Below are 14,354 nucleotides of genomic sequence, written 5' to 3' on the forward strand. Positions count from 1 at the left end.
GCCAAAAAATAAATTAATTAAAAAAAAAAAGATGCTTAGTAATCTGCACATTAAAACCACACGGAGATACCACATCACCCCCACTAGGATGGGTGTAATCAAAAAGACAGGCAGTACTGAATGACGGAGATGATGTGAAGGAACTGGAACTCTCACACGCTGCTGGGGTGGATATAAAATGGTATAACCACTGTATAAAACAACTGGTATTCTTTTAAGAAGTTAAATATATATGGGACCATATGATCCAGGTATTCCATTCCTAGGTATCCATTTACCAAGCAAAATGAATGCACATGATCACACGAAGACTTACATGCAGATGTTCATGGCAGCCCTGTGTGTAAATAGCCCCAAACTGGAAACAACCCAAGTTTTAAACAAGTATATAGATATGCTGTGTTATACAGCAGAATGCTACTCAGCAATACAGATGATAAACATGATACTCACGATGAATCTCAAAATAATTAAGCTGAGTGAAAGAAGCCAGTCAAACGAAAGAGGCCTGTAGGATTCCAGTCATATAAAATTCTAGAAAATGCCAATTCATCTTTAGTGACAGAAAGTAGATTAGTCGTTACCTGGGGATGGGGGGAGGATGCAAAAGGGCACAAGGAGACGTTTATGGTAGCAGGCGATGGATATGTTTCTCATCTTGATCGTGGCATAGTTTTGTTGGTATACACGTCAAAACTTACCAAATGGTATGCTTTAAATATGTGCCGTTTACATATTTCAGTCGTCAATTTGTTTTTGACAAATGTCGAATTTGACCCCAAAACATACTGGAATATATTTTTGAGGGTCTAATGAAGCAGAAGAACTAATTGGTGAGCACCTGTGGGTGTCAGGGGAGCAGGCAGGGTTGAAGCACAAAGCACGTGCTTCCACAGACATGCGCATGCCTCAGGCAACTAGAAAACGGACGACGACAGAGTGCATCCTTAGGCTGCTCCCCACCTGGGGAAGAATATGGTTGGCACGGCCTGGCCCAGCCCAGCGCTTCTGAAAGTCGAATATCCATATGAACAGCCTGGGGTCTAGTTAGAATACAGATTCTAGGGCTTCCCTGGTGGTGCAGTGGTTGGGAGTCCGCCTGCCGATGCAGGGGACACGGGTTCGTGCCCCGGTCCGGGAAGATCCCACATGCTGGGCCCGTGAGCCATGGCCGCTGAGCCTGTGCATCCGGAGCCTGTGCTCCGCAACGGGAGAGGCCACAACAGTGAGAGGCCCGCGTACCGCAAAAAACAAAAACAAAAACAAAACAACAAAAAAAAAACTACAATGAGGTATCACCTCACACCAGTGAGAATGGGCATCATTAGAAAATCTACAAACAACAAATGCTGGAGAGGGTGTGGAGGAAAGGGAACCCTCTTGCACTGTTGGTGGGAATGTAAATTGATACAGCCACTATGGAGAACAGTATGGAGGTTCCTTAAAAAACTAAAAATAGAATTACCATATGACCCAGCAATCCCACGACTGGGCATATACCCTGAGAAAACCATAATTCAAAAAGACACATGCATCCCAATGTTCATTGCAGCACTATTTACAATAGCCAGGTCATGGAAGCAACCTAAATGCCCATCAACAGACGAATGGATAAAGAAGATGTGGCACAGATATGCAATGGAATATTACTCAGCCGTAAAAAGGAATGAAATTGGGTCATTTGTAGAAACATGGATGGATCTAGAGACTGTCATACAGAGTGAAGTAAGTCAGAAAGAGAAAAACAAATATCGTATATTAATGCATATATGTGGAACCTAGAAAAATGGTACAGATGAACTGGTTTGCAGGGCAGAAATAGAGACACAGATGTAGAGAACAAACATATGGACACCAAGGGGGGAAAGTGGTTGGTGGTGGTGGTGGTGGTGGTGGGATGAATTGGGATATTGGGATTGACATATATACACTAATATGTATAAAATGGATAACTAATAAGAACCTGCTGTATAAAAAATAAATAAAATAAAATTCAAAAAAAAATTTATAGAACAAAAAACCAAATCCGCCTTCCAATCCAGGGGATGCGGGTTCGATCCCTGGTTGGGGAATTAAGATCCCGCATGCCGCAGGGCAACTGAGCCCTCGTGCCACAACTAGAGAGCCTGTGCACCACAACAAAGATCCTGAGTGCTGCAACTAAGACCTGACGCAGCCAAAAATAAATAAATAAAATAAATAAATATTAAAAAAAAGAAAACTTAAAAAAAATTAAAATAAATAAAAAGGAAGAAAGAAAGGAAAGAAAGAAACCACATACACATACATCAGAAACTTGGAGAAAGAAAGGGATGGAGATGGTTGAAAATCTTTACTCCTGACACAGTGTGTTTAGAACTGTGGGTTGTCACGTGACCCATTACTAAATGACGACATTGATTTGATGGGTCAAGACCAGCATAAAAGAGGGAGGGGAGAATTCCTTGGCAGTCCAGTGGTTAGGGCTCCATGCTTCTACTGCAGGGGGCACGGGTTCAATCCCTGGTCGGGGAACTAAGATCCTGCATGCCGCGCAGTGCAGCCAAAAAAACAAAAACCAAGAAAGAAAGAGGGAGGGAAGGAGGAAGTATGAAAGAGAGACAGGAAAGAAAGAAAAAAAGAACAGAATAGAAAATATCAGAGGGCACTGCACACAGTAAGTAAATTCAAGAAGTTTTGTTCTACTGCTCTGTGTCTATGTATTTACATACAAATCCATATATGTGGACCAGATGGCTCTATAAGGTGAATTTATAACTGTGGGTCACTGTTGAAAAGCACTGCCCTAATAAATTCATATTGTCTTACTTGCTAATTCCTATAGACTGTAAATTAGATTTTTAGCAATTTACTCACCATTAAATTTTTTCTTTTTTTTTTGCAGCATTTATTCCCGGGCCATAAGTTTTTGTTTCTTCAGTTTCTTCTGGGATATCTTTTTCTTATGGTCAACCTCCCCTTCTGGTTTAGGAACAATCTGTTCTTTTACAGTAAGGATCATCTCAGTGTGGCAGGGAGAGCTCATGTATGGGTTGATCCCACCATGAACTCTGTAAGTCCTGCACCGCATCTTGGGGGCTTTGTCCACCTGGATGTGCTCAATGACCAGAGAATCTACATCTAAGCCCTTAAGTTCAGCATTACTCTCTGCATTTTTGAGCGTGTGCAGTGAAAATTCAGCACTCTTTTTGGGCCACCGACCCTGCATCCAGCCCCACTGTTTGGCCTGGGCACACCTACCAGCTCCACCATTGTAGCGACAGAATGGCACACGTTGCTCCTTTAAAGTGACATCCTTCAGATACTTGGTGGCTTTCGGATATGCGTACTCTTAGTGGCCTGGGCAGTTTCATGAGTGTTCTTAAAGTGAACACGAAGATTTGAACCTCTTGATTTGCATGATTTTGTGGGGTTTTCTGGGTCAAGTGAATAGTGAACCATTTTTAGAGGTCACCTCAAGCTGCTTACCGGAAAAGGAAAAAGCACTCACCATTAAATTTTATTACACCAAAATAATTTTGGAGGTCCCGTGGATCATAAGATTTCCGTGAGGTTTTACCAATATAGAGTAATTTGAGTGTGTAATGTCAATCATTAAAAGTATATATATAATTACATTACAACTGATTTTGGAAAGGGGCAAAGGCTTTGTAACAAGCAGTTCCGCTAATACATTTAAATAAGATTCCATGCAGAGAAAGATCACCAGAAACTCACATGCCATGCAATAAGAGTACACGTTCTAGGGGGGGATCTGCCCTTATTAACACTCAGAGTAGCAAATAAGCACAGGGACAAGTTTCTGGGTGAACTATCTGAACAAAACAAACAGAAGTCGTTTGACTCCAGCACATTCCTACAGTGAGCGAAGTGCAGTGTATCAGAACTGGAGACCCCCCATAACTCTCAATAGTCAGCCTCATTAATAAAAACATTTCAGTTTCTACCAAGCATGTTAGAAACACTGCCATCAATACAAACATTTTTGGCTAAGTGGCTTGAATAAAAAATTAAGTTACAGTCCCAGCAGAGGGCAACATTCCTCACTCCCAGAGACCTTGGATACACAATTCAACACAAAGCATGACACAAGCACCAAAGAGAAGGTTCTTAGATATCCCCACACTGGTGTCCTGTCAACTCAGTGCTCCAGTTAATTCCACAAACGCTGCCAAGGCACGATGGGCTGGCTGCATTTGCTGCTGCTGATAAAATCTCTGCTCAGCTGTCTAGGAGTATCAAGAAATCTTTAAATCTGTGCTACTTGGCACTGGTGTCTAGCTGACACCGTTCCCAATTCTCCGAGGCTCATCTTCCAACCATATGTGAACTCTGCTGCACAGCTCAGGCTCTGCAGTGCCAGCGTCTCTCCTGGATCCGATCCGTGCATTTCATTCTGTCACTAGCACCCTTAGACTCCAGCGGGAATGCCCAATCTCTTGGCTGGAGAGTCTGACTGATCAAAAACAGGTTGATGTAAGGTTACGGATGTGTCCATGCCCAGTGACATCTTGGGGACCGGGTCACCATGGAGATGCTCCAAGTCCTGAGTCTTCCTCAAGACTCCAAATCCAAGAGCAGTCACTGAATTCAGTTCAACGAATGATGAGTGGCTAAGTGGTGCCCAGTCAGCTAAGTGGAACACCAAGAAAGCAGCAAGCCTTCAGAGGAGCAGGGAGTTGAGAATCAATGTGGCATCAAGGGCAGACCATGGAAAAGGGCTCCTAGGGCGCTGGCATCACCACCCACCTCCAAATAAGCGAGACGGGGTGATGCTTTTCATTTTAACAGAATGTTTATCTTCATCATCATCATCATTAAATGACCAGATGTAGTTAGCAATAAGGAATGGAAGAGCTTTCTACCACACAGAGTCAGTAAACAAACATTACTGAGTGCCCAGCATCTGTCAGGCACGGTGCAAGGCCCTGGGGACACAGGGAACAAGCCTGTCTCTGCCCTCATGGCTTTTATCCTTTGGGTTATCCTTTATACTGCTGACACTGTGTGGTGAGGACGGAGAATGTGTTATCATGCCTGAAAAAATAAGAATCTGGGGAGATAAAGCAACTTATAGGAAGGGAGAAGAGAAAGACCACAGGGGTGGCAAACTATCAGGGCAGGGCATCCTCAGAGGCTCCTCACTGCATATCCTACAAATACCCCACAGTGCTCAGGGCCACCAGTGCTTTAAGTGCACAGTTCCAAATCAAGCAGGCTTGGTAGTGCTAGCTTCTCTGAGCCTCATTAAAATGGGAATGGCCACAGTACCTATCTGCTAGGGCTGCTGTGGAAATGACTACGAATCTCCAGCTGGGACCATACTGAATGACACCTAGGAGGTGTTCAGTACATTTGCACTGAGCGAATGAGATGGCAGTTCCATTCTCCAACTGAAAACCAAACTGCAATGACACTTTAGGATTAAAAACAAACATAGAAACAAAGAACCCCAGGAGAACAAGGCTAACTTCTGCCTGGCCCAGGGCTCTTGAATATCACCCCCAGTTCCATGAACAAAAAGATGATTAGCAATAAAAACGCTGGCTACTCACCTCCCACATCTGCTGTATTTGGCTATCATGCCTCTCCCAGCAGAGGCGCCAAATATGTCTTTATGCAGCCTCTTGTTAGATTTTTTGAGGGAGGTTTTATTTTTCTTCTAAGCATTGTACTAAATGTCACTCATAAACAGGCCATCAGCACCGATGGGAGCTTGAACGTGACAGACCTTTAGCATCAGGGCTGCCACTCAAATCCTCCCCCCTCGCCCTCATCCCCCTTCCTTGGGGTCAAAGGAGAAGATGGAAGGTGCTCAGAATCAAGGGCACTCAGGCCGGCGGCAGCCAGGAGGGCATCAGGTGGCCTCTCTTGGCAATTCCATGCCATTTTCCTTCTGATAAACATGGAGGGAGGTGGCTGAATACTGACCGTAAGGGGTGGTAGTTGGAGATGGGGGTTGGGGAGCAGTAAATAAACATTTTTGAAGGCTGATGTAGGGCAGGCCCCGTGCTGGGCTCCTTCCAGGGGTTGTCGCAATCCACACAAGGAACCAATGAGGAAGCAGTGTCACCCCTCATCACCGTGGAGGGACCTGAGTTTGGGAGGTCACAGAATTGGCCAAAGGCTCCATGGTGAACTCCCCCTTATCCGACTCCAGTCTCCATTCATTCTGGAACTGACCATTCCTATGGGCTGGATCAGAGAAGGTGGGGCTCACCTCCTGGATACACAGCGGGGAGCTGAGAGCTGAGTGTTCCCAGTCACTCCTGCCACCTCACACCAGGATCAAGGCTGCCCCACTGGTATCCTGGCACTTGACTTTAACTTATATGTCTGAGCTGGCTCTTCTCTCCGGGGGAGATATTCCCTCATCACTGTTACACGGATTAAATGAAACAAGACAAGGAGTGGGGTTATTTGTCAGGTAGGGCGTCAACAGCTGTTAACGTACATCCTTTCCACTTTTTTGGATTATTGCTTGATTCAGCCTCTGTTCCTCCGTCTTACCCTGTGATGAAAGTGCTTAAGATAGTTGTATATACTCCCTGCTTCCGCTCTCCCACTTCCTCCTTCCCCACCACACATGTAAGATGGATCAGAGAAAACCCAGGGAGAGAAGGATAAAGGGCTATCCACTCTAAATTAAGACTAGTACCATTTTGAAAAATCAACACATGCTATAATTTCATAAAACCAATGGATTGTTCGAAAGCCCCCAGGGCTCTGAGGCTACTGATTTACTGACATATCACCTTGTACAAACTTTTAAAAGGAAGCACTGCCTTGACTTCACACGTCACCATTCTACAAGGAGCTCAAGAATTTCAAAAGGTTTATACTTACATATACTTTTTATACAACAGGAAGGGGAGCAGGGCTATCAACCTCACGTTATCTACACTAAGGGAAATGAACAAAGCTAACAGCACTCCCAAAATAAAACCCAGAACTTAAAGTGTCTTTTCTACTCCAAAATCTAATGGGTTACAGCTGCCTGCTGTATCCAATCCATTGAAAAGTAAACATAGGGGGCTTCCCTGGTGGCGCAGTGGCTGGGAGTCCGCCTGCCAATGGAGGGAACACAGGTGGGACCCTGGTCCGGGAGGATCCCACATGCCGCGGAGCGGCTGAGCCCGTGCGCCACAACTATTGAAGCCCATGCTCTGCAGCAGGGGAGGCCACCGCAATGAGAGGCCTGCACACCGTGATGAGGGGTGGACCCCCTCACCACAACTGGAGAGGGCCTACGTGCAGCAACAAAGACCCAACGCAGCCAAAAATAAATAAATTAAAAAAAAAAAAAAAGTAGGGCTTCCCTGGTGGCGCAGTGGTTGAGAGTCCGCCTGCCGATGCAGGGGACACGGGTTCGTGCCCTGGTCCGGGAGGATCCCACATGCCGCAGAGCGGCTAGGCCCGTGAGCCATGGCCGCTGAGCCTGCGCGTCCGGAACCTGTGCTCCACAACAGGAGAGGCCACAACAGCGAGAGGCCCGCGTACCGCAAAAAAAAAAAAAAAAAAGTAAACATAGATGACCAATTAGAATATGTAAATTGGACAAGTCATATTAGAAATATTCAAATATATATTGGTTCCCTTTTCTCCAAACATGTCAGGATTCCTGCGTGCTGCTGAAGCTCCGGCCAGACGAAGCTTATGGCCTCACCAGATCCAGAAGAGCATCTGCAACCTTCAAATCATTTCTGTGATGCTCAGGGAAATCCTTCCACTGTGAACCTCAACGGACCTTTCCCCAATGCAGGACTTTCCTGACTTGCTTCATACACTGAAGGATTCAACTAAAATACAAATCATGAGAACCTTCTCCTTCCCCTTCTATCCCCAGAAGACGAAGATGCTCCCTTCTCTACGATGCCAATAAAATGTGTTGGACGAAAGGATGAAGAGTGACACCATTTGTGCAATGAGGCAATGGGGCCAACCTGGGCTGCCCACAAAGGCCACAAACCAGCCTACATGTGATCAGAATTCCTTCTTGATGCAAGAGCTGGCTGTTCCTTGCTGTGGTGAATTGTTTATGAAAATGGCCATCATAGTTCCCCTGTCCTTGTGTGGAAATCTCTTTGCAACGTGACTTTGTTGCTCCCACCATCGGGAGGTGGTGTCTAGTTTTCCACCCCTTGATCTAGATTTGGCCACATGACTGGCTTTGACTGGTGGCCCATGAGCAAATGTGTCGCAAGCAGAGGCATCAAAAGTGTTTGCTCCCCAGAGTCTGCCCTCCTCGCTCCTCCTTGGAAATCTTCCACGCATGAGAGTAAGCCTGGACTAGCCTCCTCCTCGTAGGGGGTGAGGAAGTGCCTAAAGGGAAGCTGGAGTCACCCCACCAGCCCGGGTGAGGCCCGGATACAGGAGTGAGGTCCTCCCTTACCATCTGGCCCCAGCCACGTCAGGCCAAACCAGAGGAAGCACCAGCTGACTCACAGAACTGAATGAAACAGTGGTTACTTTAAGGCGGCTAAGTTTGGGGATGGTTTGTCACAGCAAAGGTGAACCAATACACTCAACCTTGTGCTCCATTTCTTGAACTCAAGCTTTACTTGTAAACGTGAAAGAGTGTGCAGAATTGATCATAAGCAGAATTTAACGTGACACACAGAAGACGTTTCCTGGAGTTCCTTCAGGGACATACCATAGTGCTTCTCAAACTCCTCAACCCTTTCAGAATAACCTCAAGGAGCCCAACCCTTAGAATCACTCACAGGAGGGCACGAGGTTTACGGATATGGATACGGATGGTCCCTGTGGCACTATATGGAATGACATAAAAGTTCCTATATACCAATCGTTAGGGAAAAGGATAATAAATTATGGTTTACAAAAGCATTTTTTAAAAAGCAGATGGGTAAAGGTTTTTCAAACAAGCTATTGGACTAACCATCTTGTAGCTTCATTGGCCACAGCAGGCATCTCTCCAGTCAGGAATCTGAGTTTTCATCTACAATCAACTTACTGCACTGGAAACTGCCGTCCACACATGAAACTTTCCCTAGAGTCCCAAGGTATGCAGCAAGCGGCTGGTTTAGGCAGCCAGGGTCAAGGGTGGGGTATTTTTCATTAATCCTTCATAAAAAAATGATCATACAGGTATAAGAAAATTCAACTTTTTTCTGGGTATTACGGATTTTCTAAAATGTATTGCTGGAGTACTCATGATAGCCAAAAAGTGGAAACAACCCAAATGTCCATCAACTGATGAATGATAAACGAAATGTGATATATTCACACCATGAAATATTATTTGGCCATAAAAAGGAATGAAGAGCTGATAACATGCTTCAGCAAGGATGAACTTTAAAAACATTAGGCTAAGTAAGAGAAGCCAGATACAAAAAGCCACATAGTCTATGGTTCCATTTATGTGAAATGTCCAGAACAGGCAAATCCACAGAGACAGAAAGTGGATGAGTGGTTGCCAAGAGCGACAGGAGCGGTGGATGGGGAGTGACTGCTTAACTGGGTACAAGATTTCTTTGCGGGGTGATGAAAATGTGCTAAAATTTATCATAGTAATGGTTGTACAACTCTCCGAATCTACTAAAAACCACTGACTTGAACAATGTAAACTGGTGAATTGTATAGTATGTGAATTATATCTCAATAGAGCTGTTTGGAAAGAAATTCCAAATAAATAGATAAATGAATGTATCCCTCAATGTTCCATGATGTGGCATGCAGATCAGTCCTCATTATAAGGTAATATTAACTTGCATATTGAAATCCTAGTGAAAATCTTAATCTCATCACTTTACTAAATCTCTAAAACCTATCAATTCCCAATTTATTTAGATCTGGGGTAGCATCTAATAGAGGAGAATTAAAACAAACCAGTAACAACCCAGAGTCCCAGGCTGATACCCCATGGTGTACTGGCCAATGATGATGAACTCTGAAACGTGGGCTCTATTGAACAGACATGCAGAAGCTGAAATGCCTATCTGGGTCCCTCATAGAGCACGCGCGCATGTGTGTGTTTGAGTGGTGAGTAGCTGCGTTAGAGAGCTTGGGAAAACATTCTTCTAAGAGTTTAAGGTGTGATCTGCCCGTCTGTGGAGAGGCTCTGTGGAACAGGCATTCCGGGCCAGACACCTCATCTCCCAAACTCCCCTCTCTCCTCAGTCTTAACTGTTTTGTGTACCTGTCTTGTCTCCCATCTGGACTCCAGGCTACTAGAGGGGACCACTATGTCCAGTTCCATTTTCTCTCTCTCAGAACTTAGCAAAGTTCAATATAATCAGCAGGTGATTAAGAAATAAAGCAGGGCTTCCCTGGTGGCGCAGTGGTTGAGAGTCCGCCTGCCGATGCAGGGGACGCGGGTTCGTGCCCCGGTCTGGGAAGATCCCACATGCCGCGGAGCAGCTGGCCCCGTGAGCCATGGCCGCTGAGCCTGTGCGTCCGGAGCCTGTGCTCCGCAATGGGAGAGGCCACAGCAGTGAGAGGCCCGCGTACCGTAAAAAAAAAAAAAAAGAAAGCAAATTCATAAAATAGGTAGGTTAGGGGTCACAGGCATGTTATAAAATAATTGGTCTTTTTACAAAAAGATTCATTGAATAAGCTCTCCTAATAGATACAAAAGATGGATCTGATTTAGGAAAAGACCTGCTAAGCCTCACCTTCTCCAGGAATCTAGGTAAGGTGTGCGCTATGTGAAATGTGGTAGGCTTTCACTAACAGTCCTTGCTATCAACAAGTTCCTGCTTTCCCTGTGAGCCCTCACCTCGGGAATCAGCCGCCGCCTCTTCACGCTTGGGACGGAGTCCGGCGGGCCCTCGCCGCCCGGCTGCTTTCTCTTGCTGGAGTCCTGGAGGCCAGTGAAGACGCTGTCCAGAGCGTGCTTCTCGGAGGACCTGGAATTCACTGAGCAGTCCAGGGCAGCATCTTCGGCCTCTGTCTCCACTTTCACAGTGTTATTTTTCAGAACTGTGGCAGAGAAGAAATAGGGCTCAGCGGGGAGACCACCTGGCGGCGCTGGGATTAGCAGGGTCCCCTGAGTGGCAGGTTGTATGCGGCCGCCCTTTGATACTATCACTCAGATAACAATATCTGAGTAACAGATCACAATAAAACTGGCTTTCCAATCAAGCAATCTGTATCTCACCACACTAGTGCTATACAATGATACCATGTTCCAAGCACATTTTGTTCAAAACAGGTTTTAAAGTCTTTTCTCAGGGGAGGGAGAGGAGATGGAAAGAGAGAAACTACTCTTTTAAATGATGCTTTTAAAAAAGTAACTCTGGAAAGATACATAAAACACCACACGTGTGAGTGGAGAAGGATGGGAATCAGGGGTGAGAGGAGACTTTTCTTGATTTTTCATCATGTATCTTTTAATATTTTTGAACCACGTAAACGTATCCAAAAAAAGTATTCAGTTAAAATATTTTTTACAAAGAGGCTTTTCTTTTTTTACCTTCTTCTACATCTTCACTGAATTCAGTTGCATTCATCTTCTATTCCACTAAATGAAAAGACAAAGACAAAGTCTTGATTTATTGTTCGTTTTTTAAAATTTTACCCACCCATAAGAAATTCCCTTACCCTCCCAACCCTGGCTCCCGGTAATAGAAGGTTAAGCCAATGCGACTCTGCAACATCAAGGAAAACTTCATCCTCTTGTTTGCAGTTGCTCAGAAACAGCCAGGCCTCCTGTATGCCTGCTGGGAGTGCTTCTCCAAGACTTTATGTGGGCAGAATGCATCTTAAAGCATCAACTGAGACCCACTTACAGAAAGAAAGGAACATATTTGAGAAAATCAAGTCTTACAAAAGACCTCAGTTTGGATGATCTGTTAGTCCCTGCCTTAAACATTCTAGCCACAAAATGAAAAGGCTGACAAAGGTCCACAGGAGGCTGTGGACCCTGTGGACCCGGTGAATCTGAGCTAAGGTCTTAGGTGGTCCAAAAAGACCTGTGCTGCCCATGACGGTAGCCACTAGTCACACACAGCTCCTGAGCACTTGGAATGTGGCCAGTGCAAGTGGAGACATGTTGTAAGCTTAAGATACATGCTGGATTCAAAGACTCAGCACAGTAAAAAGAAGGTGAAATATCTCATTAATAATCTATTGATGGCATGTTAAAATGATAATATTTCAGATCTGTTGGGCAAAATAAAATATTAAAATTAATTTCACCTTTTTTTAATGTGGCTGCTAGAGAAGTTAAAATTACATATGTGGCTTTTGCATTGTATTTTTACTGGATGATGCTGTCTTGCCCTTCCTTCAGAAGCAACGAAGAGAAAGAGGCACCGTGGGTTCTTAAAGCTCCTGAGCCATACGATCTGGTCCAAACCACTCTTCTTATTGATGAGGGAACGTGGCAGGAGGCAGCGGCGGCGCCCTGTGTGGGCTGCAGGGTCTGGGGCAGAGCCAGCCCCCGACTCTCGCTGCCCCAGCCGAAATGCAGTGGACACCATGGTTAAAAGCACCATTACGTCTTGGAGATTCTCCAGATTACATAACAGCATGTCCGTAACTAGGATAAAGTATAAATGAGGCAGTAACATGGCAGAAGAACACACATGACAGCCTCTAGCGTTGGCATTGAGGAGCTGTGGTTCCCACCGCTGGCGAAGCAGCCCGCAAACTCTGAGTGCCCATTCCAGTTACGGGTCAGAGGGGGCAGGCTCTGGGGTATCTTTATGGAATTTCTATAAGGAGGAGGGATGCCATCCACAAAGTTCAGTAAGCCGTTCACGGAGCGGCTGTGGAATGGTGTGTGGTCCCATTTTAGACGGATGGATGGGGAGAGAGTAAGACTATGTCTAGGCGATCTGTGCACAGGATCATAACTTCAAAACTCACTAATAGGAGGGAGGGAGATGCAAGAGGGAAGAGATATGGGGACATATGTATATGTATAACTGATTCACTTTGTTATAAAGCAGAAACTGACACACCACTGTAAAGCAATTATACTCTAATAAAGATGTTAAAAAAAAAACTAATACAGCAACACTCATACAGTGCTACGACGTATGAAAAAAAAAACCTCACTAATACAGCAACACTCATATAGTAGTGCTACAACGCATGGCACTATTCTCAGTCGTCACAGTTACTTCATGACAGGCACAATTGTTTTCATCCCTGTATTACTAATTTTCAAAGGATTGAATAAGAAATTTTAAGATTTATTTGAAACTGAAATTAATTCCTACTTACTAAACTATCTCCTGTCTGAAAAACATAACATGTAGGTGAGACTGAGTGAAAATAAACAGTAAGTCAACTTCAAGGGGCCAAGAACTATTTTACCAGAGGTGAATTTCAGCAAAGACAATTTCCATTGTATTTCAAGGAAAGAAATCTCACGTTTGGGTGTCTCTGAGGGGAGGGAGTCCCAGGCAGGTTAGGTGCGCACCAGTACTCTTTTCAGACAGCAAGGTTGGCGAACGCTGGGCAGAAACTCAGGGCTGATTCGCAGCCCAGACAGGGGGCTTCTCAAGGAGACGCAGGTGAGCTGCCATCTTCCCCGGGAAGCCCTGCCGCCCCGTCACATAAGCCGTCTCCTCAAGTGAGAGGCTGCAGAACAGCTGAGGAGGAATGAGTACAGGGTTGCTGGAGAGGGTATGGTGTACTGGACAAATTACATTCCGAAGAGAAAAGGTGGGAAAGGGAGGAGACGGCACGTGGTTAATTTTGGGGGAAAAAAGGGTCACGGCGAAAAGCCACAAAGCCTCTGGCTAAGTGGAAAGCATGAAAACGACGAGTGAATCCTAGAGGAAAAGAAACAGCAGTCAATGAGAAAACCCAGCACAGAACCACGGGCACTGAGCAAGGAGGGTCCGCTTGTCTAACACTCCATTTCCGAGTGCGGCGCGGGAAGGCGACTCGGGCGCCGAAGCGTTTTCGCCGAACCACCACCAAGTGACCCTACTGCAGGCAATTTAGCACCTGAATTCTGAGCTCGCCCCGATTCTCGCGTCATAAAACGATGAGCGAAGGGCGCACGCCCGAGCCACCTGCGGGTGGGAGGAGAGCCGGAGGGGGCTGGGCAGCCTCACCGAAGGGGCGGCCAGAGTGCATCTGCCTTGGAAAACATTTCCGTGTCCATTTATAGACCAGCGACAGATGCTAGATTGGCACAGAAGGAACCCGGAACGCAGTGTGGTGCGCCCCTTCCCTCCTAGCTGGCGAACAAGCCACTCTCATTGGGAAGCCAGGGAGTTTCCCGTTTGCAAGGCCTGGAAAGCCAAGTGCCTGTGGCTCGTGTGGGGCGGAGCGAGGTGAGGGTCCCCGTTAACACCCACGGCCTGCGCACTTGGGGCCCGGCGCTGCCTGCCCACTTCGTGTGCGCCTTGATCTTACCCTGAGCTACTTCAATC

The 14,354-nt window shown here is 45.7% G+C and overlaps 1 protein-coding gene and 1 pseudogene across 2 annotated transcripts in view; both read right to left on the reverse strand.

The window, feature by feature from the left end:
* Window positions 1-14,354, reverse strand: part of BEND3 (BEN domain containing 3) — a 34,395-nt gene that overhangs the window by 8,543 nt on the left and 11,498 nt on the right. The window contains exons 2-3 of the mRNA XM_079939719.1: window positions 11,435-11,482; window positions 10,739-10,941 (exon numbers count right to left, since the gene is read on the reverse strand). Coding sequence (XP_079795845.1) covers window positions 10,739-10,941; window positions 11,435-11,471 — 240 coding nt within the window. The 5' untranslated portion in view covers window positions 11,472-11,482. The remainder of the gene's footprint in view (window positions 1-10,738; window positions 10,942-11,434; window positions 11,483-14,354) is intronic.
* LOC307195412 (large ribosomal subunit protein uL22-like) lies at window positions 1,788-3,878 on the reverse strand (annotated as a pseudogene). The gene has a single exon. The product of its transcript is annotated as a large ribosomal subunit protein uL22-like (transcript).

Source organism: Stenella coeruleoalba, assembly GCF_951394435.1.
Source record: "Stenella coeruleoalba genome assembly, chromosome: 12".
NCBI lineage: Eukaryota > Metazoa > Chordata > Mammalia > Artiodactyla > Delphinidae > Stenella > Stenella coeruleoalba.